Here is a 12314-nt window from a genome sequence, read left to right on the forward strand (position 1 = left end):
ATTTTGTATCAAGCGTAAAGGTTAATTCCATTCAGAAGACAATGTTTACAATCTATGACTCTAGATCAAAACCACAGCTCCAGGAACTTTCGCAAACACAGCAAAGCTAGTGAGTGAAACAGGGCCAAGTCTTGATCTTGAACTTTCTCATACGGCAACTTCAGAGAATTCTCTGGTTTTGACACTGCAGCCACGACAGAGCCTACTCTTGGTACAACCACACACAGGGTCATCATACACTGAAAGGGTCGCTCCTACTGACTTAGAAACTGAAACTAAAAACATTACAGCACTTCCTCCCTTGATGATGGCATAGATGACCCTAGTGTATGCAGGTTGGTCAAAGAAGGATTGGTTGGGAAAGGCCTTGTAAATAACCAGTTTGCAACACTGAAAATGCCGGGACTGAATGTAGACGATGAGTCCATCATGTTGGATATGACGACTCCTTTGTAAAATACCGGTAACAGGAAGATGCTAGCTGGAGGCCAAGGGAACCGTGATGGTCGAGGCTAGTTTCTCATGGTTTGGTTTCTTTCTCCACAAGCAAAAGCTTCAACTTGTTTTCTCATGTTATTTCATCCTAGAATTGTATACTAATCTCTACCAAACTCTAAACTATCTCTAAGAATCTACCTAGAAATCTTTTTGGGATATTCTGACCCAACTGAAAACACTCATTAGGATCAGGGACAAAGACTCTACCTTTACCTCATTTCAGCATGGCAAACATTCTATAACCATCATTTCGTCCATTTTCTTACACCGGTCGAGTAGTCGGCTCTTGCAATTCAGGTAACGCCGTTTTTCTTTTTTTTTCGTTATTAATACAATTCTCAAACTTAAGGAATCATATATATATAAAAGTAAGGCTTTGGTCTCTCCTTATTGGTTAATTTTCTTTTAATACTTTCTCATTTTTTTATTTTTGTATTTGCTTTCTAATTGTTTAATTGCTTTAAATAATATTTAAGACATAATTAATACAATATATTTAATTCATACATTAAAACAAAATTCTAATTGAAAATAAAATAAATTATGCATTAATCATATTTTACCACTTAATCCTATTCAAACACAATAAATAATATTTGTAACTCCAGTAATTCTAAATGTAACTTCCATCACTTCTTATCATATAAATAAGCATTGCCCTATTTTTTCATATTAGCATTTTTTACTTTCTCATTTTCACATTCTCTCATTCTCTTCCACAATATCTCAAATCATTTTTTTTTATGTTTTCAATTTCTTATTTTTGTTGTATGAGTTACAAAAAACCAAATGAAATATCATTGTAAAAATTTAATGCGAAATTTTAATTTTAAAGACTACATGATGTATATATTTTACATTGTTTTTATATTTTAAGATTCATCTCCATTATCTAATTTAGATTATCATATTATAAGTAATCATTCTCTCCTCCTCTCTCACCAATATCAAATGTTGTTATATCTAATATGTGTTGTAAGAGTATGATTCTATATTTTAATTTAGAAAGTATTATATATAATTAACATTGTTTTTAATTTTTATTTTATTTATATAAAAATAAAATATTTCTTTTATATTTCTTGCCTTTCTAATCTATTCATATTTATTTTTAAAATTTCCATAGCTAAATTTAAATTCACATATGTTGGTTTTAACAAAAAATCAAGTTTATTTGAGAATCTGTTTTAAAAGGTTTATCTTCATTATCTATTTTAGATTAGCATCTTATAAGTCATTATTTTAAATACTTTTACAATACTCACCACACAATAAGGTCATGAAGTTGAAATCATTCATCTCTAATTCTCTATTATGTACTCTGATTATCTTACATATTCATGTATCATTTTTAATAATTTAGAATGATCAATATAATTATCCATTATAAAGTCTATTTTATTTTGTAAAGTCTATTTTGTTTTGTGATCCAATAGATAAATATGTAAAGATCAATATAATATTTATATTATTTAAGATTTGAGGTTTTTGAAAACAAAAAGAACTTAATTATAAAAAATTGATTTTCCTGATTTAAGCAAAATGAAAAATGATTCCAAAAGGAAATCATGTTTAACTGGAAGTGAAATATAGAAAATAATATAATTATTAAAATACCATTTACCTAAACCCTCTAAAGATGAAACCATTAGTATGAAATCTAGCACTATAAATTAAATTGATGAGTGAAAAACAAAAAAAAAAAAACAAAAGGATTGAAATTATTCTTGGGGTTTTAAAAAATCTTTAGATTGAAGTTCATATAATTTTTTTTAAAAACTAATTTAGTTTGTCACTTCAAAAGTAATATTTTCAATTTGGAATATTATGTGTGAGTGTTGAGTTTATATCAACAAAACAATCAAAAAGTGTAAGTTTAAATTTTGATTGAGCCACTTGGTATTCCTTTTCTTTTAAGTCAAAAATAAATTAAAATATTTATTTATAATTAACCCACTTTTAAAGGCATTTAACTCCATTTAACTCTACATTTAACTCAAATGTAACTACTACCCAATAATTTTACATTCATTCCTCCAACTAATATATTTATATTTCAAGAAAGAATATTTTTGGTAAAATTTTAATATTTTTTTTAATTATTTTAATTGCTTTAAACTTTGAAATGAGGAATATTCTATATATAATAATTTTATATGTAGATACTAATTTTTTGATAATTTTATTTGATTCAATTTTACTATACTACAGTCTTATGTTTACAATGTCATTAAGAAAAAATCTTTAAATTTATAAAAACATGATCATAAACATAGATTCTCTCATATCAGGAAAATTTAAATTTCTATATTATTATTTATATTAATATAGCTAATCAATTTGTAATATTATTTTGTAGTATTGGTTAATTTTTGATTTATAGAAAAGTTTATTTATTTTAAATTTTGTATAATAAATAACCATTACCAAAAAAATGTTGACAGGAGTGTTAGTTTGAGAAATTTCTATAAATTTTTTTGAGATTCATACAGTATATTTTTTTTGAGATTATACATTAGTAAAACAATATTTTAGTTTCAGAAAATTTAAGAAATATAATCAAAACTATTATGCATACAACCACGCATTGCGTGGACTAATTACCTAGTACTAAACCACAAAAAACTTAATACGCCACCATGAAAACTTGATTTTCATCAAACCAAAATAAATTGTTTTCTACATCGAACTTATCAAACCAAAATAATTAATTCAATTTCAAAGTAGTATTATAATATCTGACTCTAAAGTAAAACAAAAGTAAAGACATAAATAAGTAATCAATTATATTATTATTCGAAGAGCCAACGAGCCATATGTTCGGCTCAACTCAAAACTCAAAACTCAAAAGGTTTTACACCTAAAAAAAAAGGAGTTTCTGATTAAAGACGACTTGACATATATATATATATATATATATAGGGCATCATCATCACATCATCATCACATAAACATCTATAGAGAACTTAGAGAAGGCTGTGGAGACGGCGCTGCTCCTTTCCGTAGCCATAGAGAGGTCGGTGCTCCTTTTCACAGCGGTGGGCACTTGGTGAGGCATCAAATATCATATAACACTATTCCCATATACCTCCGAGGAGCTTCGATAGAACAGAAATACTCTATTGTCCATGGCTTTCCCATACACCTCCTATAACACTATTATCTTCACCTGCAAATATCATACATGTCAAACAATATTTTTATATTCTGTTATCTCATAATTCATAAACAAATTGATCATTCACATTTATGACCAGCTCTCACAACTATATGTGCAAAATAGACTATATATCCCATAAATAGGTAGGGAGATTATTATTTATTTTCAATTTGTCATCGCACTTTTTAAGAACCAATATAAATGATTAATATGGAAAATTATTTTCGACTCTGAATGTTTAAATTAAATATTTTAAGAGATCATCCAAAAGGTTTATTTATTTATTGAAAGACTTGATTAAAAATGAGATGACATGGGTGATGGAGACGTCGCCTCCCCTTTTCGCAGGTGTGAAGAGGGCGCTGCTCCTTTTCGCAGCAGTGGAGACGGCGCTGCTCCTTTTCGCGGCGGTGGAGGCTGAGGAACACCTTCACGAAGAGGCGGGCACCTCTTGATGCATTCTTCCGTAAGGTAGCCAGCGAAGCAAATCCAAGGAGCTTCGACACAACACAAATCCTCCAATCTATATGGCCTTCCAACAAATCGCGTAAAACATCTTTCTATTCCCTTTGGATGCTCATAATCATGATCTTCTTGACCTGAAAATATTATGCACCAAACAACACTGTCATTATTAGCTCATATATAAAACAAAACGTTAACCATGTAGTAATCACACAAATAAAAAAAAAAAAGAATACTAACCATGTAACAAACTGAATTCGTATGAGTATGGACTAATTCTAGTGTGTAATACGTACATTTAAAAGGCTTTAACAAAAAGTAAATATATATACATTGAAAATAACACACACATGCTAATAAAACCTTGCATATATATCGTTAGTTTTGATTTGTGGGAGAAAAAATATTAAAACAAATTCTTACATTGGTGAAGACCAAAAAGAGAAACAATTATGAGGCCGATAACCAAACTCTTACAAGCCAACATATCCTCCTCTCTTTCCAACTCTTTCAATTTTCTTAGGACTTATGCAGAACTTAGATTTGTGTGTTTGCCCCGGACTCAAAGCCATTAAGAATATATGTAGGAGAGAATGCATCACATAAATGTTAGTATGACATTTTTATTGTTTCCAAAGAAAACCAAAAAAAAGTTAATTTTATGGAAGACTCAATTATACTATGTATTAATTAATTCATATTTGTTTCCTTTATTTCGTCGGTTTTATATTTGTTTCCTTTTTTGGCGATTGGTTCTACATTCTCACTAATTTCTGTTTTTTCTTTCCTTTTGTTTTGGTCAGCATATTTTTATTCTATCCTTTTAGACAAGATTTTTCGTTTTGAGATTTTGTGAACCTAATTAATGATACATTATTGACTAAAATAAAATAAATAAAAAGTTACATGTGAATGTGAGGGTACAGAAAGAGTGACCAAAATTGTTAGTTAAAAAAAAAAAAAAAAATAGAGATCCATATTATAGAAACTAATTTTGACGTGATAATCACTTTTAAATACCAATCTCTAAACAACCAAAAATTAACTACTAGTCTAACTATGATTAATATCTTGTAGAATTATTTTTCATGAGAAATGCTTTTATGTAGTAACAAACTATATATTTTTCTAAGTTAGACAATATAGTTGGAATTTAAGATACAAATTACTTAGACAACAAAAAAAAACAAAAAAAAAAACCCTTCATGGAAAATAGGAATGATTGCATTTATTAGAAGAAATTAAGAAAACGTTCAAGGAATATGCTTCGACGTTGACGACAAAAGAGCTAGCCAGGTTTGGGATCAACAGTGACCCACTCGTCACGGTAAAGAATCTGAAGGCCTTCGGCGTCGTCTTGAAGAAGAAGCGTCAAGAAGCCGTAGTCTGAGTGAGGTGGCATCCCTAGCGTCAGCTCCGGCTCCGGACAAGGCGGATAACAATTCACCACCATCAACTGACTTCCCTCTGGCAACTCCTCCACCATCAAAATAGAAGAATTTGGTAAAAGATTCTGAATTATATCTCTAAAGATGTAATACACATATACCTTTGAACTACCTGTTTTCGAGTTTAATACTTAAAACACATGTGCTAAAAGTCTTTGTTAAATTTCTTGTTGTTATTTCAAAATTTAAAATATCTATATTTTATTTTTTGATATTTTAGAAAACGAAAAAAAATGTAAATGTGGGAAATCTTACCTGAAATCGGAGGGAGAAGAAGGCCAATAAGGAAGATAATCAGGCAGACGATGTGCGTAGAGTTTCAAGAAGTCTCTCCAACAAAAGACATTGTCTTTGATCTGGTTGAAACTCGTGCCGTATCGTACTGGAGCCGACATGTATTTTGATCTCTCCTCGTACGGTAGCTCGAAGAATCTCTTACACACTTCTATCATCTTCCTGCTCACATCAGAAACAAATGGTGATACATAGATGCATCTTATATAAGAGCGCTTCCACCCACCTAAGGCTAAGTAAACCAAACAAAGCCAAACCACCAATAATTAAAAAAAAATAATAAAAAAAAAAATCTCAAATGAAGAGCCCTAACATGTTCATATGACCATGATCAATATGATTCGTCACACTTTCCACAACCAAAATAAATAAAATAACTAACACAAATNGCCTTCCCATATCTCGTATGACATCTTTTTTATACCCTTTGGATGACCAATAGCTTCACCTCAAAATATCATACATCAAACATATTTTTATATCGTGTAGCTCATAACCAAATTGAGTTCACATATATGATATATGACCAATTGTTATAACTATATATGCAAAATTGACTACACATCCCATTAGAAAAGAAAAAAGGAACAGTATGCTTACTATACGTACATCTATCTCGCTATTGTAAATTTTTGGTTTAATTTTGCATACTTACACACATTATATTTATAAGAAAAAAAGTTAACAAAGAACAAATAATTAGTAGAAGATTTAATGCAAGACTCTCTATGCTTTCATCTTCTTATCAGCAAACACGATTTCGGATGCTTCGCGAGATTAAGCAGTAATTGTATTGCGTCCAATAATGAAATTACTTGAATGCGCCAAATGAAGGGGTTAATTCATATGTCAACCCCATATCAGCAGCCTTTTTAAGCAGTAATAATAGTGAAATTTGATTGATTGGAATAGTTGGATATGGCTTATTGAAAGGGTTTATAGTCAAAGATAGTGTGGGCTTAGAAATATTCTTGTTAGGTTAGAATAGATGCCACAGAATGAATATATTACAATATCTTAGTGTTAATGACTAGTGACATACATGAAATTAAACTTAAACTGAATTTAAAATTTAAACTTTCATGGTCAGGTTATTTTTGACTGATACAATGGTGAAGATGGTTCAAATGCTTATGCAATATGAAAGTGAGGGATTGATTTTAACAAGAGAATTTTATCAAAAATGCCATGTACAGTACCCAACATTTTGGTTAATGCCATTTTTCTCAATTCCTTTTCCCGCTTGCCACAACCCCATAACTGAAATACTATTATACCCTTCTTTATTTTTAACACAAAATAATAATTTAACACAATTTTTTTTTCCAAAAAACAAATCTCTCTCTCCTCATTTTAACTCTCGACTTTTATGTTTCTCCATCTTCATTCTCTCTCGATTTTTCATCTTCTTCTACCTCAGTGTTTCTCAGTCTGCTGTTGGTGCTACACCACAAACTGAATCTTTTTTTTTGGGTAAAACAAACTGAATCTCTTTCTGCAAAACTCCAACTGTTTCAGTCTTTAGTCTGCATATAATGGAGAAATTCTTCATCAAGACACAATTCTCTTCAACTGAGACCTCCATCTGATCTATTTGCCTCTACCGTGGCAGGTGAAACCGCTAGGTCTTGTTCCAGAGTTCTTATACTCGACCGCAGGCAGAAAAACCCGCAGGTCTGCAACTCCGGTGGACCAGATCCAGCCGACCAGGTTTTTTTCCATCCCTATTATGTCCTTCGTTCTCTTTAGTGGACTATATATGTTTGGTAATGCGTTTTATGTCCATTGCTAACAATTAAATTTGTCCACACTTGAGGTCTGCAAATCTGGTGTTCGGTGGACCAGATCCTACCGACCAAGTTTTTGTCTACCACTATCAAACTTGTCCACACTGTAGGTATCCAGATCCGGTGGACCAGATCCAACCGACCAGGTTTTTGTCTACCACTATAATGTCCTTCTATCTCTTCAGTGGACTATATCCGTTTGGTCATGTGTTTTGTTTCCATTGCTAACAAAAAACTTGTCCACACTGCAGGTCTGCAGATACGATGGACCACATCTAGTAGCCAAGATTTTTTTGTCCATCACCATTATGTTCTTCGTCTCATGAGTAGACCATATCCAAGGTTTAATATGAAGATTTGTGTCCACTACTAACCCAAAACAATGTCCACACTGCATATATGCAATTCCGGGAGACCAAATACAACGACCAAAGTTTTTGTCCACCACATTATTACAAAATGATGAACAAAATGTTTACAAACAATTAATGTCAATCTTGATTTATTTTCAAAATCTTAATTGTAAATGTTAATAATCAATGATTTAATGAAAGGGTATTTTCGTATTTTTCATATATGGCACAAAATAAAAAATGGCATTTTTGAAAATGAAAATTAGAAAGTGGCATTTTCCACAACTTTTGTTTGAAAAGTGGTATTTCTAATAAAATTCCCTTTTAACAAGATGATGATGTATATACTGCATAGCTTAGTCGAACCTTCTATGCCACGCACGTGCCTTAGCCTCAAAAGTCAATACCATAATCTATCGAACCGGTTATATTGCATGAATGCATGGATTTATTTTGATAGTCACTTAAATTTCAGCTTTCACTGGGTCATAAGTAAGTTTAAGGCCCAATAACATTTTCCGAAGAACACTCAACATTGAACCTGACCAGGGTATATAGTAGGATCCGCGTGTTTTCTTAATATTGTTTTCCATTTTTGCAGTAGATTATTTCGGTAATAATCTAAGATTATTTTGTTTAGTCTTAATTTGCAGTAGCAATTTCGGTAATAAGCCATTAAGAGATGGTTATTTTTCTAGCAACAAAATTGAAATTATGTTCGTAATTGGTAAATATGAACCCTACGTCAAAAATTATTACTTTTTAGGTGGTCCAAAGGCCTCACACTAACCTTTCAGGTTTCGTTTTCAGTGGTCAGCAGCAGCTGTCGACTTTATGTTATTTCCTCATACATCGAAATTTCGTAATACAGCAGATGTGTCTTATGGGTGGTTGCCTAAAAAAAAAAAGATGTGTCTAATGAAATTTACCCTCTAATATAGAAAAACACATATTGTTTGCAAATAAAAAATGTGAATATTATAGTAAATATTATATATGGACGGCATAATACAATGTAATCAATTCGTTTATATCCTTTATTTGGTCAGTTTTTAGCAATCTTTTCTATATTTCTCATACATTATTTACTCTTGTCAAACATATGTTCCTTTTCTTTTTACCAAGCTTTTGTTTCACCTTTTGGGATTTTCGTTAGCCTAATTAAATGAGTCGAATATTAAGGTTGACTTTTTATTGTGTTGGTGAAAAAGTCAATCTTCAGATAAATACTTTGGTTATCCTATATACACATACTGTATATCGCTTTTATACAGTAATTAAGAAATCTCTACGTACCCTATGAACTTTTCATAAACAAATATGTATGGAGAATTTAAGTTTTTGTGAGATTTTCCCAAACAAAGATTATTTAAAAACAAAATACTTGAAAATAAAATGCGTGCCTTTATTTAGTTGGTTTATTACATAACAATAAATGAAAAACAGAAGATGAGTGTAAAAGCAACCCTCATAGACCTGTAAGAATTCTTATTTGCACAAACTACAAAACCATTTAATAAATATTCTGTTATACTAAACCAAAATGGTAATATTTCATAAGAAGTTAAAGAAAAATAAAAATCAGGGAATCTTTTATTTGGATAAGAGACGATCATTGACAGTTTCCCTCGATGTAAAATTCCAAATCATGATTACATTACATAGATGTGATGAAAATGTATCTTTTTAAACTTCATTACAAAAACAAAGAAAACGCTACTGACTACTACACGTCCTTTTATTTAATTTTTTCTTGTTAACCACAACGCGCGGTTCTAAACCAAATCCAAATCATTGACGTCCGGTTTAGCAATTCTCTCGGCAGCGTTATGAATAAATGACTTAAATATTTTCCCGCGTATTCCTATCCTTGTAGTAAAAGCTTTAATATTTGAGGTTGATTTGGTTCGGTTTATATTTAAACAAGGCTCGGTTTGGTTTATAAACAATTTTTTTATTCTTTTTTTTACTTTCAAACAAACCATTTTAGTTTGGTTTTCTATAATTTTTGTTTATGATTCTTATTTTCAGTCTATCTCTACACTACACTTAGGAGGGTGTATTGAAACAACGATTTTGGAGGATTTTAGAGATTTAGTAAATTTGGAATTTTGATAGATTTTAGGGAAGTTCATATGATTTTTGGTAAAATTCTTTCAAATCCCACCTAAAACTATGAGATTTGGATTTTTGTTTTTTTAACTAAACAAATCCTCTCAAATCCTCCAGAATCTCTAAAACTTATTAAAATCCAAATCCACAAACTGTTTTGAATAACAGTGGATTTTAAAGTAGATTTTTAAATCATCAGTTCATTAACGGTGGATTTCAGGAGAATTTTTAAAATCCATGATTGAATAACATAGGATTTGTAACTTTTACACAAATCACTTAAAATGTCAAGTTGAATACACCCCCTTAAACTTTCACACTCTTTTAATTTTTTGGAAGATGATCATAAAATATTATTATATATACACACTATTTTTTTTTCTTTTAAAAATGATCCTTAGCTTGTAAAATACAACATTAATCATGGATGAATTATGTCACTGTATATGATATCAATTAAACCAAATATCCAAAATTTTGAAGAAACCCCAACTATTTGTAAACTTTCATACACAAATACTATTTTTGTATTGTGTGTTAATAATTTAGGCCTTCAATGAATTTTTCTCAAAACAAAAATCAGATTTTTTTTTTATTTGTTTGAGAACAAATTACACATTAACCTTAGCTTGTAAAATACAACATTAATCATGGAAGAATTATTTCTCTGTACATGATATCAATTACTCTCAACGGTGCAGAATCAAAATGTATGCTAGTGTTTAGTGTACAGAAACGAAAATAGACACTAAAATTAGATAACTAGCGTTAAAAGCATCATGTGCAAAAAAGCTATGACACCAACTCATAAGGACGTTTATGAGTCTCAAATTTCTTAAATGCCTAAACTACAAAACCATATGCATAAATTGCTGAATATAGAAACATTGCATACAAAGTTGAAGAGGTGAAAAATTAAAAATTAAAACAAATTAAGAAAATTCAGGGAATCTTTAGTTGTGATGACAGTAAGAAATATCAAATGAAAATTGGGATACTAATTGACCAACATCATCATCATCATCTTCCCCAAGTTTTATAAAAAAGGAAAGAAGCTTTTCTCCTCATTTCATCTTCCCCAAGTTTTAAAAAAAAAGCTTTTGAACTCTTCAAAAATTTCTCTACATTTCATCTTCTTGATACACTATGTCTATCATGCTTTTCCTCATTTTCTTTCTATCCATCATCTCTCCAATTCAGATGGATTCTCCTAAATGTGCTAAGTTCTCAAAGTTTCCCACCAAGGGATACTCCATGGTGTTCAAGGTATCTCTTCAAGGTTGTGGAAGGTTCACAAAGATCCAAGATGCCATTAATGCAAGCATTGGCTCAACTGTAACCAAGACCCTCATACTCATTGATTTTGGAATCTATAGGTTAGTCTTTCACTCTAATCTTCTTCCTTTTCCTTATAATATTTAGATGTCCTGTGGTGTCTAATCATATATATATTTTTGTTAGGGAGAGAGTTTTTGTTCCTAAGAACAAGAACAACCTTGTGATGCAAGGTATGGGGTTCTTAAGGACATCTATTGAATGGAACAACACAGCTTCTTCATCCCATGGAACATCTGAAAGCTTCTCAGTGGCTCTCTATGGAGATCAATTCACTGCCAAAAACATAAGTTTCAAGGTAAGTTGTCTCATTTTGAAGTATAATTTACTGATTTTCGTATATCATTTTCTCTGATTTTCTTATATCATATTCTCTGATTTTCTTATATCATTTTGAAGTATAATTTATTAGTTCTATGGAAATTTTTGTTAAGTTGTCTCATTTTAATAACAGAGAAATTTTTTTGCTTGGAACTTAAGATACTGGTAAAATAAGTAAAGTGGTCTTTGTTCTGTTTTATGGTTTTAAAGAGATGTATCATCATTCGTAGATAGTTTAAATTTGATAGAGTATCTAATTAAAAACTTCCTCTGTTTTATGGTTTCTAATGATTGTCTCTCTTTCTTACACAAAATTTTGAGATATTGTTTCCTCTGTTTTATAGTTTCTAATGAATTATTTACTTCGTTGGTGGATAGTTAGACTTAATTGATGTATCTAACAAAATTTTCTCTCTGTTTTATTGGTATCTAATGATTTTTTCCCCTGTTTTATGGCTTCTAATAAACTTCTCTACCCTTAACGTTTTGTCATTTGCATGGTATAAGAACACGTCTCCCGCACCCAACCCCGGAGCAGTCG

The 12314-nt window shown here is 30.6% G+C and overlaps 3 protein-coding genes across 3 annotated transcripts in view; 1 reads left to right on the forward strand and 2 right to left on the reverse strand.

The window, feature by feature from the left end:
- On the reverse strand, positions 3915–4658 carry LOC104785851. The gene is made up of 2 exons (XM_010511141.1): positions 4547–4658; positions 3915–4257 (listed from the first exon to the last, which is right to left on the reverse strand). Exons 1-2 carry the CDS (start codon positions 4608–4610, stop codon positions 3956–3958), a joined length of 366 nt encoding a protein of 121 aa, XP_010509443.1. The 5' UTR covers positions 4611–4658; the 3' UTR covers positions 3915–3955.
- On the reverse strand, positions 5412–7123 carry LOC104788959 (protein DMR6-LIKE OXYGENASE 1-like). The gene is made up of 3 exons (XM_010514717.1): positions 7065–7123; positions 5827–6027; positions 5412–5649 (listed from the first exon to the last, which is right to left on the reverse strand). The coding sequence occupies exons 1-3, from the start codon at positions 7121–7123 to the stop codon at positions 5412–5414; spliced, it is 498 nt and encodes a 165-aa protein (XP_010513019.1).
- The window catches only part of LOC104788961 (putative pectinesterase 14), a 2616-nt gene continuing 1565 nt past the window's right edge, over positions 11264–12314 (forward strand). Inside the window, exons 1-3 of the mRNA XM_019245224.1 lie at positions 11264–11493; positions 11579–11750; positions 12281–12310. Coding sequence (XP_019100769.1) covers positions 11264–11493; positions 11579–11750; positions 12281–12310 — 432 coding nt within the window. The remainder of the gene's footprint in view (positions 11494–11578; positions 11751–12280; positions 12311–12314) is intronic.

This window comes from Camelina sativa, chromosome 5 (genome assembly GCF_000633955.1).
Source record: "Camelina sativa cultivar DH55 chromosome 5, Cs, whole genome shotgun sequence".
Classification (NCBI taxonomy): Eukaryota; Viridiplantae; Streptophyta; class Magnoliopsida; order Brassicales; family Brassicaceae; genus Camelina; species Camelina sativa.

What these genes read in the sequence shown, in the direction of transcription:
- LOC104785851 (XM_010511141.1), bottom strand. Translation starts at nt 4,610, where the DNA reads ATGTTGGCTTGTAAGAGTTTGGTTATCGGCCTCATAATTGTTTCTCTT. An exon ending in TCTTTTTGGTCTTCACCAAT is followed by an intron (nt 4,258 to 4,546) that starts GTAAGAATTTGT and finishes TAATATTTTCAG; the next exon opens with GTCAAGAAGATCATGATTAT.
- LOC104788959 (XM_010514717.1), bottom strand. Translation starts at nt 7,123, where the DNA reads ATGGGGTTGTGGCAAGCGGGAAAAGGAATTGAGAAAAATGGCATTAAC. An exon ending in GGCATTAACCAAAATGTTGG is followed by an intron (nt 6,028 to 7,064) that starts GTACTGTACATG and finishes TGATGTGAGCAG; the next exon opens with GAAGATGATAGAAGTGTGTA. An exon ending in TCTTCTCCCTCCGATTTCAG is followed by an intron (nt 5,650 to 5,826) that starts GTAAGATTTCCC and finishes TTACATCTTTAG; the next exon opens with AGATATAATTCAGAATCTTT.